Below are 16241 nucleotides of genomic sequence, written 5' to 3'. Positions count from 1 at the left end.
GAGAAGTGGGAGGCAGACCAGGTTCATGAACTCAGGTGTCGCGAGTCCTTGGCTAGCATTGTACCCACCCTATTGCCTCTATTTTAATTAGAAAAAACAAAATGTTCACAGTCCATATTTCAGAGGATCCGGGTATCTTCATCCCCAACTGTTTTCACTGCTGAGAGCAACGATTCACAACGTGGAAGAGAGTGTAACTAACACGCAGTGTTGGCATGAGTCAGATATGTTGGCTTTCTCTCATGATACTGTCTGCGGATTTTTGCTGACTCCTGTTAGTTTCTAAAAATGCCGTTAAGCTTATGTTTTACAATCTGTGTACATCCAAGAAGCACAGATTGTGGGGAGTAGCTTCTTGCAGCTCCCCAGACCTCAAGCTATCAAAAGAAGCACGTATGATGGCACCTCTTCTACAAAGATTCTCCAGAAAACCTTGAGGAACAGGTAAAGCAGAAGTATTACCCACCCAAGAAAGATTTGGTCATGCAAGTTTCTGAGGCAAGGTGGGAATATAGAAAACACACATCTTAATAAACAAGACTGAACAGATTAACAACATCTTTCAACTACGGAGGGCTTTACAGGCATTAGCTAACAAATTAATCTTGACAATAAACCCTTGCCTGTCTAAATGATAAGATACCACTGCTTTCTATTTTACTGATGAGAGAAATCAGTGTGGGAAGCTAAAGTACAAAATTCAAGAGAGAACACAAGGCCATAGGGAGGCGGATAATGCAGAGCTAGGCCAGGGCATATACAATTCATACAATTTCATAGAAAACAAAACCAGAAATAGTATGGAAAAGAAGCTTATTATCCCTTTTATTTCCATTCTTTTCTTTTTTTTTTTTTTTGAGCGAAGGCTCGGATCAAGAAATACTTGCTGCATTAGGATATATGCGCTCAGCGGCATCCATCCTAATGAAGGATAACTCTTTTCACAGAAGATCACAGTGCACCAGTCCTCACTCGTCCCTGTACCCTGTTCCCACCCTCACTTGCCATACGTTCCTGTACATATGCCCCTTCACTTTAATCTGTCTTTGAAAAAAATCTAATGGACTTGTTATATCCACATGTAAAAGGAATAAAACCACATGTGAGTCCAACATAAAACATGGACCTTCAGGAAGCATTCTAAATACTTACTAAAGAACAGTACGCTATGTATTGTATTTTAATCTGATTTAACCTACTAACACAATTCAGTCCTATTCTGCAAGAAAGACTGTCTGCATTCATATCATATGCACATGAAACAACTGCTTTCCTGGACTAATCTCACCAAACACAGCCCCCAAAAATCTCACACGGTGAGCATTAAAGAGTATTGCCTCGGAGTATCGGGCTGTATTAAGGGTATATAAGACATTATCAAATGCCCTAGTCAGACCCACACCTGGGGAAATACTTACTGTGACAGTCTGTTCAGCCATTTCAGAAAGAAACCATTTTTCCAGTCGTCCACATCTGAATATTGCAAATCAAAGCTTGTATTGTAATGGAGTGTCAAACTTTTCCCCCAGCATTTTGACTAGTCTAATGGGATATTGAATCCTACGTGTGCAGGAGTAAGTTGTTCACCTGTAGGAGTGGGGAAAGGAATAGCATAAGCCTTAACGGAGCTGGTGTAAGCGATGTCATGCCTTGCTGCAAACTGCCCCCTCTCCATATCAGAGGGAGCTTGGAGGGAGCAGGGAACACCCCAGCTAGGACACTTCCATGGAGGCTGCTGTTGCTGCACTGTTTCTAGACCTCGCTGTGCCTAAACGCACGGCCTGACCTCTGAAGCATCGTAATTCCTAATTTCCGTCATCTTTGTTACATTATTCTCCTCCTTTCTGTGATAGCAGCAAACAACTCTTCCAGCTTGGAGTGGAAACTGTTCCACTCCCACCGTCTCCACCAGAATGGCCTCCATGACTCACTTTCCTCCTATGCAATGGGTTTCATATCCTAACCATAAGTCAACACAAGCCAGGTGTGGCGTGTTCCCAGTCGCTCCAATAAGAAAACTTCCCATTTAGTGGCTAGTTTATGACTGCCTCAGTGCAGAAAGAAAAACGCAGCACGATATTAAAAGTGACACCTGAGATAAATGGCATGCCTTGACTCAGGCCTCAGTCCCACCACCCCTGCCCACAGAACTTTTATAACTTTATTTATGTGAATACTTGAAAGAAGATTTAGTCCACACTTTGTAAATATAATAAACCCTAGCAAAGATAAGGGAGGGAGATCATATAGCCGGGGAATGTTTTAAGCTGTTAGACCAGTCTAGTGGTGAGCTGCGCACAGGGCTAGGAAACAGGAACACTTGAGTTGGCTAGATGAACCGAGTTTAGCTGTTCTCCTACAAATAAAAATCAACAGAATTTATCATGTGGTTGCTATAAAAACTAGATATTGGACTCAGCAACCATTTCATTTCTTATTTACTTTAGAAATCAGGTCCAAATCAGAATTTATTATAATGAACAAGTTTAACAGTCCTTACTCACAACAGCTTCTATGGACTTCAAGTGAAGTTTTATATGCATGAAGACCAAAAAAAAAAGGACCAATATATACCTCCATGAGGTATATAAAGAAAATGATTGCTATTAAAAAAAAAGAAAAGAAAAACACTCTTCTTTTTGCATTCATGATTCAATATTCATGGTTCTGAACTCACAGAGGAAATTACAAAAACGTAGAACGTTTAAGCCACTATGTAGAAAATCTGTTACAAAGTCAATCTATATTTCTTTTCCTGACAAACTCTCAAATGAGAGGGAGTGAGAATGTAATTAGAGAAGAGGGTGAAAAATCCAATAAAGCATTTTTTATAATAGTCAGCAATATTATAACTTCACATGCATACACTATGGGTATTTCGGGCCTGCCTCAGATTAAAAAAAAAAGTCTGATTTTGAATTACTGTAATTAACTGCAAAAGCACACTGATTTGTTGATGCAAAATAATGTCAATCTTTTCCATAAACTTGTTAGAATCTTTGTAAATAGACAGCAAAAATTATACAAGGAACAAATACTTGGCTTCCCGTCTTTGTCACCTCCTTGCTGCCGGCACACGGGCAGGTGTCGTGTGGAGGAGCGCAGCACAGAGCAACACAACTTTTCTCAACACCGGCCTTCCCCTAACATCATTACTGTAACGTTACTAAGTTGTGAGCCATGTTCTTCGCACAGGGTGCTTGAGAAAGAGTGAGTATATTTTATATTTCACCCTGACAACATACTGACTAAGTCTGAGCGGAGGGAAGGTGTGAACGGCTGAGTTTGCTTAGGCGCAGAATTGATCAAATATTGTTTGGGAAGCACTGGCGGAGGAAGAGGAAAACCCCGCTTGTGCTGAATGGCTGCAGGCAAACGCCCTTAATCTTTAGCTATTAAAAAGTGCTGAGACACTGTCTGAAAATCTTCGCTCTTTAACTGAATTTTTCTAAGAATATCAATGGCACTTCCTAATTTAAGAACAAGCAGCATAGTCTGGCCCTAAATTGAGACTATCCAACACATGGACATCAATGAGGTGCAAGTTCAGTTGAGGGTGGAACTGTTTTCACTGTTAATGCTACATATTTACACCTTAAGCATACGTCATAATCACTAAATCACTACTGTATGTATTGCACAGTACATCTTAATATAAAAAACATATCCTGCAATCAATATTGGGTCCTATTCTCTTTTACTATTGTAAATCAGGAATGAAAGAAAAAATCATAACACTGCATAATGACAATGACTAAATTTCTATAATTAGCAATGGCACAATTACTGCAAAATCCAGCTCTGGGTCTGATCCTGAAGAACAGAGCCTTACCTAATATATGTCTGAGAAAAGCTGAATAGGATCAGGCCCTTTAATGGATGCAACAAGAAAAATCAATGCTGAAATCTCAGATGAAAATCATTTAAATATTCATTGATACCTGTCTTTCAGCTGACACAGATGGCATGAAAAAGCTCACGTAGGAGTAGACTAAGTGCAATGCAAGACACAAAGCACAGGCGTTGCCCAGGGGTGGGGGAAATACAGTGATTATCTGGTCTTTCCTAAGTTCTGCATATTTCAAGCGTGACAGATATTTTCAACCTGGACACAGAGCCTTCATCCTCTCTACCAGCAAGTCTGGTTCAGTATTTATAAAAGTCATAAATAAAGCATGTCATCTGGCTTTAACAAATCACAGCTATGGTCCAACAATTCCATTCCAGTGTTATGTTCTGGTAAATCTTTTCTTCTGCTTAAGCAGATGTTTTAACAAGGCACTAGAAAACAACATTTTCTGTAGTCCATAACATCAACATTTCTCGTAAGACCTTTATAAACACACTAAGAATACTACGTATTCCAAGCATACCGGGATCAAAAGCTCTTGTATCACTGCAAAGAAGTATAAAACAGTCCGGAGCCCAATTCTGCTTTGGTAATTTTCAACAATACATTAAAACTGACCAAGCCATTTTTCTCTTCAAATACTAAAATGCTCCAAAACTGCAACATATATAATATAACTGCAACCTATATAATCAGAAGTTTAAGCCAAACATTGGTCTAAAAGATAATACTAGCTTGGATAAAGGATTCTCACGAAAGGGACGAATAAAGAAAAAAGGCATAAGCAGCTCAGACCACCGTTATCGGTGGGCAACTATAATCCATTTTGTTGCTTTGTTACAAAAGATTAAAGTAATAATAATTTGACCAGGCTTCTATCAATTTAAAATGCTCTGCTAGATAAATATTTTTAAGATCTGTACAACAGGCCTTGTATTTAACAATGAATACATTTCAAACTAATGTGCTGCCAAGCTCCAGCTCTCCTTCTAGCAGCTGAATTCTTGGATAAAATCATTTTGCAGGGTATGAGCAATGCAGTTCTGAAAATAGCATCACTGCAAAATGAAAGATGGCAAGAACCTCTACAACACTGATTTATTTCAATGAAATTTTGTCTCTTATGACCAGTGTCTGTTTTGAAGTTTTCAGCTGAATTTTCATACCTAATAAAATCTAAATCTATAGAATTTTCCAATTTTAAGGCCCCAGCATAAATATCTAAGAGGGAAACAAAGAGAGAAAACCAGAATAATAAAAACCCATTCATTCACAATTTACCTCATAAAATATGTAAAATGGAAAAATGTTTTCTGGATCCAAATAATTTTCATTTATCACTACCACATGTGCAGACACTCACAAAAAGAAAACGACACCAATCAACAAGCTGTTTCACACTTATCTTTAAATATGTTTCTACTAGAAAAATGCATTGGAGTGATAGGGGCTTTTTTTAAGTATCTGTGGTATCTTGTGTAATGCCCAATACGCAGCCATGTGCTGCTGAGAAAACACAAGGAGGTGATTTTGCACTTCCCTAAGTGGATTACATCTTCGGATTTCTTTCCTCTTCACTGACATAGAGATACGCTTCAGCTGGCATTTTTTTTTCCTAATTGTGAAGATTTTTAAATAGCTTGAAAAATACAATATTCAAATGAGACAGGACCTGATATTTTACAATCCATTAAGGCATCTGTCTTTTCTAATTAACATCAGCCGTAAGTTTGACATTCTTCTATTAAAGATCTTATGCTAAAAAAGATGCGATTATATGTATATGAGAGGTATCAAAACTCCTAGGTATGACAGCAGGAATGTATGAGAAGAACACATCATAAATATCTTCTACCTACTGACTGATCTGATATAGAGAGTTATGCTATATACCAAGCCGGTGACACTTGCATCAGTGGTAGCCCTACGCTTGTCAGGTCCGTGTGCAGAAAGCAAAAACATGACTGTCCCAGTTGTGCGAGCCCTAATTCCTATGAGTCACAGATACTTCCCCAAGTTGTCCTAAGGACTCCAAAACAGTAAGGATGAATCACACAAAAAAGAAATGGGAAGTCACAGCTTCTTTTTCTAAAGAATTCCTTGATTTTCCTGTCTATATGTCTATATGTCTATACACACACACACACACACACACACACACTCATATATATATATAAATATATAATACCTGCATATATATATTTCTATGCATATTATATCTATCCTCAGATGTTTTATACCAATTTCTTTAAGTAGCAAATCTGTCTTGAGTATAACAAAGAACTTTAGTCTCTATTTTTAAAATCCAGACATACTGAAAAAGATAGTAGAGGGGAGGGAAAAGGATAAAAGGTAACGAAAGAAGTAGAGGAGGAAAATTAAGAAAAAAAAAAATACAAACACTAAGTTATATCCAGAATACTGTCGCTGCAGGAACAGTACCATTGATATTACAAGGCTTCAGCCCTAAGTTTGTCAAAATCAAAATATCATTGTTTTATTTTTTTATCAGAATAGCCAGACTTATCCTCTGGAAGCAGTTAAGTACATCTTTATATTATATGTTACTCATTATCAAAAAAAAAAGCCAACATTGTTCTGATAGACTACATCAAAAGTATACTTAATAATTATAATATATTTTTAAACTCAAGGCTATTTGGTTTGGTGCAATATAAATAACAGAACAGTAAAAACCAGAGTCCTATGCTATCTTTACCACAAAAGTTACAAAAAATGTATTTACATAATTGTATTTTTTTACTTAAATCTAGATAGATACGGATGGTAAGTGGGTGAGTGCGTGTGCGTGTGTGTGTGGTTACAAAGAAACAAGTGCAGTGTTGTACTGTGTTAGCGTTAGTGCAGTTATAGTGACAGGAGGACCATATAAAACAATATTCTCATACAAGTACAAAGTATCTGCAATGCTGCACCTATAATTAAAGTATTTGGAGTTGGGATGTTAAAAGTAAGAGCATGGTATTCTGTAAAACACTAAAATACAACAGATCCCTAATACCTGATACAATTAAAATGATACAGTTTAACTAAATCTCTAACATATATTGATCGGTGGCTAAATATTATAGCTAAAGGTCAAGACATAATTACTACTATAATTAAGAAGTCCATTAAAGAAAGGCTTCAATATTTGCATTGAAGTATTCAACACCAGAAGCAACAAATGTGATTATATCACCTTCTCAGGTTTTCAATGAAAGATTAAGACTCACATTTCATACACCACATGCCTTCACTTGAAATTCTCTATACATTGCTGGGTAAATATATCAAAGCCTTTCTGCCTTGCCGGAGAAGTAAAAGCAATCAAATGAATGAGATTCTATCAAACTGGCATTGCTTAAACCATCAGCATTTTTTTACTAAAAATATGTCATACTTATATACTATTGCATTAGCAGTGATATGGAATTCTGGATGTTTTCGGGAAAGCGTATGTTAAAAATATTTACTGATGCAGAAGGAATAGATGACTGAAGGAAAAGTGATTGTTCAGTAGTGAGTTGTTGATGAAATCAGAGACTATCTAGCCTTAAAGATGCATATTTTTTCATAAAATACGTGGACAATACTGCTGCCTCAAATCAACTTTTCAAGTAAATCATAAAAGAGAAAAATAGACTGAAAACAATGGGAAAAAGCAGACAGCGAAGCACATAACATCAGCTAACCTTTGGTTCTTCAACTGTTAATATCCTTTCTCTCTTTCATTCTCTTCTGAGTTTTTCCCTAATTTTAATATTCTTAAAATACAAAATCATTCACATTAAGAGCACTCCTGTTTGTGTCACTTCTCTTTGTTCTTCCCTATTCGCAATCAATAGCAGGAAACAAAACACTACTAACTATCAAGCCTTGAAAGAGAGCCACAAGATTCTTGGCCGTTTCACTTGTTACATCATTACTTTTTGCAAAGCAGCTCTCCCTTTATCAACCTGTTGTGCTGTCTCCTAAATGAACCAAATCTTATTTGCACTTTGATTTAATTTCAAAGGGGAAACATTACTATGAAAGATAGACAGCACTGTAGATTGGTTCTACAGTGTTTCAGTAGAATAGTAATGAGAAAAAAGAACACTAACTGTAAGTAGATGGTGTGAAACACAGAAATGCTATAGACTAACACAACACAATATTCTGAGTCACTATAACATAGGTATACCTTATAATCAGAGTTTGGTTAAAGAATATGTTGCCCTGTTGACAATTTCTACTATCATGACGGACAGTAAAGGTATTCCGAATAGAAGTAGCAAATACAGACAGAAGAGAGAATGCAAATCTTAAAGAAATACTATGTAATGTTACAGTAAAAAGTGATCTAGAGTTCTATCTGAAATTATACAATCCTTTTTTTCATTTTGGTATGTTCCATATTTCTTTCCCTTTTAAAATTAGATAAATACATAGAGGATAAATTGTGATTACTTTTGTACAATATACTTTCCCAATTCAATAGGCAACAGTCAAATGCAGGAGGTCAAACACATGAAAAGCACTGATTTTAAAAAGCCCTAGCTTTGTATTTTCTCACTCTTACTTTCACATGGCACATCTCTATAAATTACAACAAAAATATTTAAAGATAATTTTCACTTCATGTCTACATTTATTCACTTAGAAGATATTAAGTGGTTATTTTACACTTATCTGTATATTCCCTTCTTCTATTTAGCAGTACAAGCATCCCTTTGAGTCATAATGGAACCGATACTCAGAACTGAATCCAATTATAACAACCTACCAGCACTACTAATTGGTGAAAATGCATTGCTGGTAATTGCTGTAAACTCATCCTTGTGCACATAATGAACAAGGGCAATAAATTGTATCTAGCGTTAAACAATAGGGAAGACTACCATTAGCACCGCTTTTTTAATGTAAAATGCATTAAAGTGAGTCATCCACTTAAAAGTTACCTACTGATAGCTTTAACCCAGATTCAGGGACTAAAGTGCTTCCAAAAATACAAGGTGAGGAAGAAGGAAGAGAAGAAGGAAGAAAACACAGTCACTAGTCCATAGTATTCGTTATTATTAAAAAAAAATCTATAGCCGCGTCTGAAATATGATATATTGGATTATTCCCCCTCCTCTTTTTTTTATTGCATGCCTTTCATTGCATGATCCTTGCACTGCTCTGGGCAACACTTCCATGCTAATGAGTACGCAGTGCTTTAGAGATTTCTTTCTCACCGCCATGCACAACACCGAGCTGCCCGAACTAGGGCCGCTCATGAGACCCCGCAGAGGCGCCTCGGGTGAGCCCCGCTCGGCCACGCCGGCCCTGGCGCCGGGGCGGGCACCGCCGCGCAGCGGGGCTGCCCCAAGCAGCGAGGGCAGCTCGCGGCCGCCCATGCGTGCGCACACGCGGCCGCCCAGCACACGCGTGCCCAAAACAAACCCTGGGACTGTCAAAATAGCCGCGGTGTGCGCTGGAATATGTCCAGGTGGGAGCGAGCCGAGGCGCCTATGCACAGCTCAGAGCAGCGCTGTCCTGCCTGTTTTGCAAGCGTGCCTCGGGGAGGCAAGAACATCGATTTCTTGCATTGTTTTAAATAAAAATGTTAAGGGTTTTTTTTTTTTGTTTTCCTCCAAGAAATAGCGTTAAAACTCCGGCCAAACTGAAATAACCCTTGCGGGAGGAAGGGGCGGGCTCTGTGTAACTCGAAACTTTCCTCGCAGCCCAGCTCCAACTGTTGGGGTATATTTAGAGACGGAGCGCGGCTCCGCGCCCCGCGGCGGGCCGGGCCGGGGCCGGGGCGGGGGCAGCGCCTCTCCGCCCGCCGGGCCGCTCCCCGGCGGAGGCAGCCGCGGCCCCACCGCCCCCTCCTCCGCCGCTCTCCAGGACTCACTTTATTTCGCGGCACTGGGGTTTCGGCCGGCGCCGCGCTCCCGCCGGCCGCGCCGCCCCCGCGCCCCCGCGGCCGCGGCCACTTACGTGGTGGCGGAAGGGAAGGGTCCTTCCGAGGAGCGGTTCATCACCAGGGACTGGAAAAGTGTCAGGCTGAAGACCAGCAGCCAGCCAGCAGCCATCTTCCCGATCGAAGATCGATTCCCCCTTCGCGAGCCGGCGAGAATAATAACGCTCAATTAAATTACTGCCGGGGGTGGGGGGGCCGGCGGTTTTTAAAGCCTCCCCCAGCCCACCCCCCACCCCCTCGCAGGCGCGGCGGTGCGCGGAGAGGCAGCGCGGCTCGGGGTGGGGAGGAGGAGGAGGAGGAGGAGGAACGATGGAGATCTGTGGGTGGAGAGGGGGAAGCGGAGAAGCGAGCGAGGGAGCGACTCGACTCTGCGCTACTCCCGCGGCAGCTCCGGCTCCATCCGATCCGCCGCCATCAGCGCGACTTTTGTAACGGATCCGCGCCCGCTCCGCGCGTGTGTCCTCCCCTGATTTATTCCCTGATTGCAGACGGGAAAGAGGAGGAGAAGGGCGGGGAGGAGGGAGAGAGGGGGGTGGGGGCTCCTGAAGGGAGAGCAGGAAAGAAGAGTTGGGGAAAGGAGGCGGGGGGGGAGGTTTCTCCCGGCTTCCCTGCGGCGAGCGGCGGGGGAGCGGGGCGAAGTCGGCGCGGGGGCGGGCGGGCGAGCCGCGCTCCCGACGAGGCAGCCGCGGAGCCCCGCGGAGCCGCGCCGCGCTCCCGGCCGCCGCACGCCGCCGCCCCGCGCAGCGCCGCGCCCGCACTTCGTGCGGCACCTCCGAGCCGCGCGGCCGCTATTTCTAAACGCGCTTCGTGCCTTATTTTAGTCCACCCCCCCACCCACACCTCCCTGCTGCCGGCCGCCCTTTAGGCAGCAGCCTCGCACGGGGGGGAATCCGTGTGCCGCCGATCTGGAGTGCATGGCACAGATATGGATGTATACATATAGATGTGTGTGTGTGTGTGTGTGTATATATATTTAAAAAAGCCCGACGCTCCCTTCCTGTTCGGGTTGAGGACCGCCGCTGGGCTCCGCGCGTGCCCGCGGAGGCGGCCCCACGCGCGGCGCCGGCCCGGCGGAGCTGCCGCGGGCGCGGGGTGGCGGCGCCCCCGCGCAGAAGCCGCCGCCGCGCAGGAGCCGCCGCCGCGGAGCCCCGGGGCTGCCGGGCGCGCGTCCCCGCCCCCACGGCGGCTCTGACCCCCGTGGTATTTTCAGACTCTTTGGGAAATTCGGCGGGCGGATTCCTCTCCCAGGCTTTCTTTCGCCCGCGGTCACGCACCCCATCGCGGTGGCAGCTCTGTATTGTCCATACGAATGGAGAGAGTGATCCGGGGAGTTATTTCTTGGTTATTTAGTAAAGCAATTAAAGTTCAGTGACAATTTTGATTATGATTTTTTTTCTACATTTTTGCTAATTAATCCAACAGGTGGAAATAAAAGGACAGAGCCAGTATTCATACTGTTTCCATTCCTATTGTATCTGAGGGTCTCCTCATCTTGAATGTATTAGTTCACAGCTATTTCTGTAAAACCAAAAAGTGCTATCATTTCTATTTTAAAGGTGACAGAAGGACCAAGGCTGAGCTCCGCAAATGGAGAATTACATGTTCACATTCCCCAGGCTCCAAGCCAGCACGATATTTCAGTTGCAATCTGTAAACGGGGTAGTCACTCTCCTGTAGTGTCTCTGGATTGGCGCTGGCAGTTTGGAGATGGTGGGCAGAACTGCCAGCGTCTTCACCTAGCCACCTACCTGCAGTTACGTAGGATGCAGGGTTTGGAGGAGAGTCCAAAACAGCAATTTCTGAAGCAGTGCTGAAGCCTGCAGGCTCGGTCAGAGGGTGCCTGTCCTCCCGCATGGGTGGGTCTCCACAGGCTTCGCGGTTTGCCCACATCAGGTTGGCCCGCTGCAGATGCTGGGCTGTCACTGCTCGGGTGCGTACCTCTGCTTTCTGAAACAGGTGTAAGGCACAAGTTGCCGTGCCTGTGCCACGAGGTATATGAGTGGTGACTCCTTTACGTAGGACACATCTAGATGAGACCGCAAGGTGGGGAGAGACTTGGGAGAGTGGAGTACAGGACAGGAGAACGGAAAGTATGCCAAAAAAAGGTGGAGGAAGGTTTTTGGTGTGCTGAGGCAGAGTTTGGAGCAAAAGCACAGAAGTGAGAGGCTGGAAAGGCATAGGAGTTGAGGTTGCCCAACACCACGGCAAGTCATCTTCTCAGAGTATAGCTTAAGGCGTCTCTTCACTCCTGGGTCCCCCACACTGTGGAGGGGTAGCATTAGCCAGTATCTGAAGGGAATCACTTCAGTGAGGAATATGACTGTTCCCCAGACCCCACTGCATCTGCTTCTTGCAGGACTCTGAAGGTCAGCCCAATTTTGTGCCTCACCTCCACTGGGGTCCTCAAAGTAGATGTTCCTCTGTTAGTGGTGTCCTGGCACCCCTGCGGCCTCGCAGTGGGTCATGCAGAGATGGAGATGACACTGGCAACACTCGTTCAGAATAAGCAGTGGTGTCTCCTTACACTCCCCTCTGCCCTTCCCCACCCCCAGGCCGCCGCAGTCGCCCAGGACGCGAGAGCTTGCGTGGGGCACCCCGCGGGAGGGTGTTCGTGCTCCATGCACAGCTGTGCGCCAGGGTCCCCAGAGGCCCACGAGCTGCTTACCAAGCTGTAGCCAGCCAGACTGATAATGATACAACAAGAATGATAACATAAGCCATTGGTAAATCCGGAAGCTCCGGGTTACATAGGAAGAATTTCTTCATCATTAGTATAATTTTCTGTACGCCCGCATATGTGATGCTGCATTCATCATTTATAGAGCTCCTCAGGGCCATCATTATTACTACTAATAATTTTAGCAACAATAACATGGTAGCAATGCAACAGTGCAATGCATGGGTGTGGTGGCACCCATCCACTACAGTAAGGTCCAGATCTTAAGCAGTAATCTTTCAGCGGTACCAAGACATTGTTATGGTAGATGAAATGTGAAAAGGATACTAGAGAAAACATTTCTATTTTTAATACAGCAGTACTTGAAGTATCAAGACTACCATGCTGAATATTTACAACTGTATAACAAGACTCCGAGCAAGGTATCAGTCCTGCAACAAACACCACTTAGATGAAAGTGCCTGTCTGCATGGAGCTCACTGAACCTCTGGGACGAAGAAGATAAGAGAAGATGTCTGTGCTGCAGCATGGAGGAGAAATGCCCAGGTTAGCTCTAAACAGGCTAATTCAGGTATGAGGAGCAGCCTGAACTGGAACAGAAACGTGGATCACAGCACGGGTTACCTCTGGGAATCTTGTGGGAAGGCTCAGATCTCCGATACGCAGCCCAAGTTCAGCCTGCAAGCTTTACAAGATTTACAAGTAAGCTTGGACCTGAGCCCAGCTTTGAGAAAACCCGGAGCCAAATAACAGTTTTCCTTCAAAATTACGTGAAGCTCAGAACTGACTTTTGAATTTTTGCATTTTTTTGAGTCTGAAATGCAGAAAATCAATGCCAGCCTGAAGCAAAGAGAAGAAAAGATTGCAGAAACTCCAGGAGTAATGTATGACTTACTATTAACTCACTCCTCCTTCCACGTATTTATTTATGCCTTAAAAGTCTGTTTGTTTGCAAGGCAGTTAAAAAGGTTGCAAAATGTTTACAAATATTGACCTCATCCCACAGACATGTATGGATATGAGTAATTGTACTCAGCTGACTTCCCACTAGCTTTGATGAGATGGTAAGGTTGACTTAATACATAATATTCACAGAATCAGGATTCTTGGTATTTCCTCATATTCCTGTAATCTAGAAAAAAAATCTAATTTCATCATGAAATTTTGAAAAGCCATTATAACCTCCCAAGTGACCAATTTATTAACATTTGATGATTACATTCCATATACAATCATGTTTTACAGTATTTTAAATATTTGATTTCTGCTTACAATAATGTTGCACTGCTGATATAATTTATCTGTGCTAAGGTTCCTAGAGATCTATTACGGTTGACAAATCTTTTTTAAGTGCTTGAATATGGACTTGAATGACAAACCACAGAAGTAAATCTTTCATCATTCTTAACTTTACCTCATTCTAAATTTATTGCCCGTCATGTCTGACTGAGACCTTTCTGTGAAGGAGCAGATGACTGACGGGCATTAATATAATGACAGGGGTCTTACAAAAAGTTTGCTCTGCACCTACTGAAATTTCTGAGAATCTTTAAATTGACCTTGGTGGTCCTTACATCTCAAATAAAATTTATTATTGAAAAATGCAACATTTATTTTGCATCAAAGGCTTCTTCTAAATTAAGTTTATCAGTAAGGAGTATGAATTCTTGATCAAGCCTTTGTCTTTAATCTCATTTTCTGAATATATTTTTTACATTATCGTAAATGATTTAGATTGCCACAAACGTAGCATGAGAGACAGAAGAGCCAGCCTCCCCTTTTGGTTTTTAGTCTGTAAACCATTAGGAAAAGAAAAAGAACAAAACATTTTAAATCAAAACTAGATTCAAAGTTTTGTTAATCTGGCTTTATGCTCATGGATAACTTTATCCTTTAGTAATCAACATTGCCATGAAACTTGGGGAGAGAAGTGGCGGGTTAAGGCTTAGCATACGCAGTGATTGCAGCACTCGTATGAGCAGCGAATAGTGATCAAGTGGCACTCTTGGCTGGGGGGTTTTCTCGGCAGGAGGTTGTTCGATTCGGTGAATCAGTGGTAGCTGTTAGTGTCCCTGAGCCTAACCTTCAACACGCTAAGTGCACTTCGCTTTTGTGGTTGGGGTAACAAGTACTGTGCTGGATAGGCCCCCCCAATGTCATTCATTTCAGCCAGAATGTGCTTGCTGAAATACTGTAAATTAAAAAGTATGACAAGGTCCTAATCAATGCCACACCACCACCAAAATACACTTTTCTTCCTGGCACATAGTATCATTTTTATGCATGCGTGCTATACAGGGCAGGAAGGGGTAAGCATACGAAATAACTCCTATTCTGTTTAGCCATGCGGGGGTGACTAGAGAGTGCAGGCAGCCTGATCTCAAATTCTATTTTCAGGGGGAAAAAAACCCTCTTATTGAAGTCTGTACCAGATGGGAATGCAGGATCTGGCCCGCTGCAAGTGAGCTGAATTGTTTTGCATATTTGAATTGGATATCACTTCGTATTATTTAAAACTTTGTGAGCTACATCCAATTCTGCCAATACTCTGAAGATTAAAAAAAAAAATTTTGTTCTCATCCCTGTCTTTATTGACATTTGCATAAGTGTGCTGAAGCTGGTAGGAAATCTTTCCCTACCTGATCTAAGTGTGGCGTTATTTTTTCTTCTTACTGTTAGATTTGAGGAAAAGGTTTAATTTTAGTGATGAGAGTAGGGAAGTATGAATTTTCCCACTGTGAAAGTTTTTTTTGATGCTGCTGTTAAAACAATAATTACTGTGGGATAGTTTAATATTGAACCTTAAAGCCTAGCTTAAGAAAAACTCTCTCTGTGAAGAGGGAAGAAAATTATTTAAAATGAAGTGCCAAAAAGATAAAACTTTATCCCTTTAAGGAGGCAGCATAATGCAGGGTTTACTCAGTTATCACTGATCCTGGCACCTCTACGCTGTAGCACTAAGTGGAGATAATAGTTTGCATCTGAAAGGCAGTCTATTTGTGCTATTATTATTATTATGCTTTTGAGTTTGGAAGCAAAATGATCTTTCTCATTCAAACATCACTGTACTCTGCCCCACTGTGTAAAGTAGAAATGTTCATTGTAAATCTCATATATTGATGTTGTGACACCATTCACAGAAAACCGTAAATGTCAGTAATCTTGCTGGAGGAAACCCTCAATTATAAATGTTAAACCACAGTACGTTCTGAGCTTGTACAGAATTATAACATCTAAGAACTGTCTATACAAATAACACATGTTTTATATAAGGACAGGCTTATATGACAAGATATTATTGTACAGCCTTGTCTGTCTTCCTCCCAGCCCCTAGTCTATTTTAACTTGGTTTATTCCATCCCTTCCATCATCTTTGAGCAGACACTTTTTTTTCAACTAAAAGTATTATAAAATATGCATATATCCTCTTTCACCTCTTAAATAACACATTTTCTTCCCAAATTTTCTCCCAGCCAAATTTTCACCCTGCAAAATTCATCCTTACACCCGCAGAAGCTTTTCTAAACATGAGAATGCTACTGTCCTGAAATCTTCTGTCTTGCAGTCTTTTCGCACTAAGAAATAGTGTATCCTATTGGAAAGGGAGAGTTGGATTTCTGATACGACAGCCAGAATAAGCATAGCAAACAACTTCTTCACTTCCAGCCAGGTGAGCTGGAGTCACCCCAGTAACTCACACCTAGTTCACCTACCCAACCTAACTAACCAGTTGATAGGAAAGCTGCATTCTGAAGTTACTGTTGAGA

General features: G+C 42.1%; 1 protein-coding gene across 2 annotated transcripts in view; it reads right to left on the bottom strand.

The window, feature by feature from the left end:
- Positions 1–10338, bottom strand: part of CACNA2D1 (calcium voltage-gated channel auxiliary subunit alpha2delta 1) — a 413553-nt gene extending 403215 nt beyond the window's left edge. For both annotated transcript variants that reach the window (XM_064504936.1, XM_064504943.1), the window contains exon 1: positions 9815–10338. In XM_064504936.1, the coding sequence (XP_064361006.1) occupies positions 9815–9909 (95 nt within the window). In that variant the 5' untranslated portion in view covers positions 9910–10338. The remainder of the gene's footprint in view (positions 1–9814) is intronic.
- Positions 10339–16241: the final 5903 nt, after the last annotated feature.

Source organism: Dromaius novaehollandiae, chromosome 1 (genome assembly GCF_036370855.1).
Source record: "Dromaius novaehollandiae isolate bDroNov1 chromosome 1, bDroNov1.hap1, whole genome shotgun sequence".
NCBI classification, from domain to species: Eukaryota; Metazoa; Chordata; class Aves; order Casuariiformes; family Dromaiidae; genus Dromaius; species Dromaius novaehollandiae.
The sequence above is the reverse complement of the archived record's forward strand: the minus strand, read 5'-3'. Positions and strand labels throughout refer to the sequence as shown.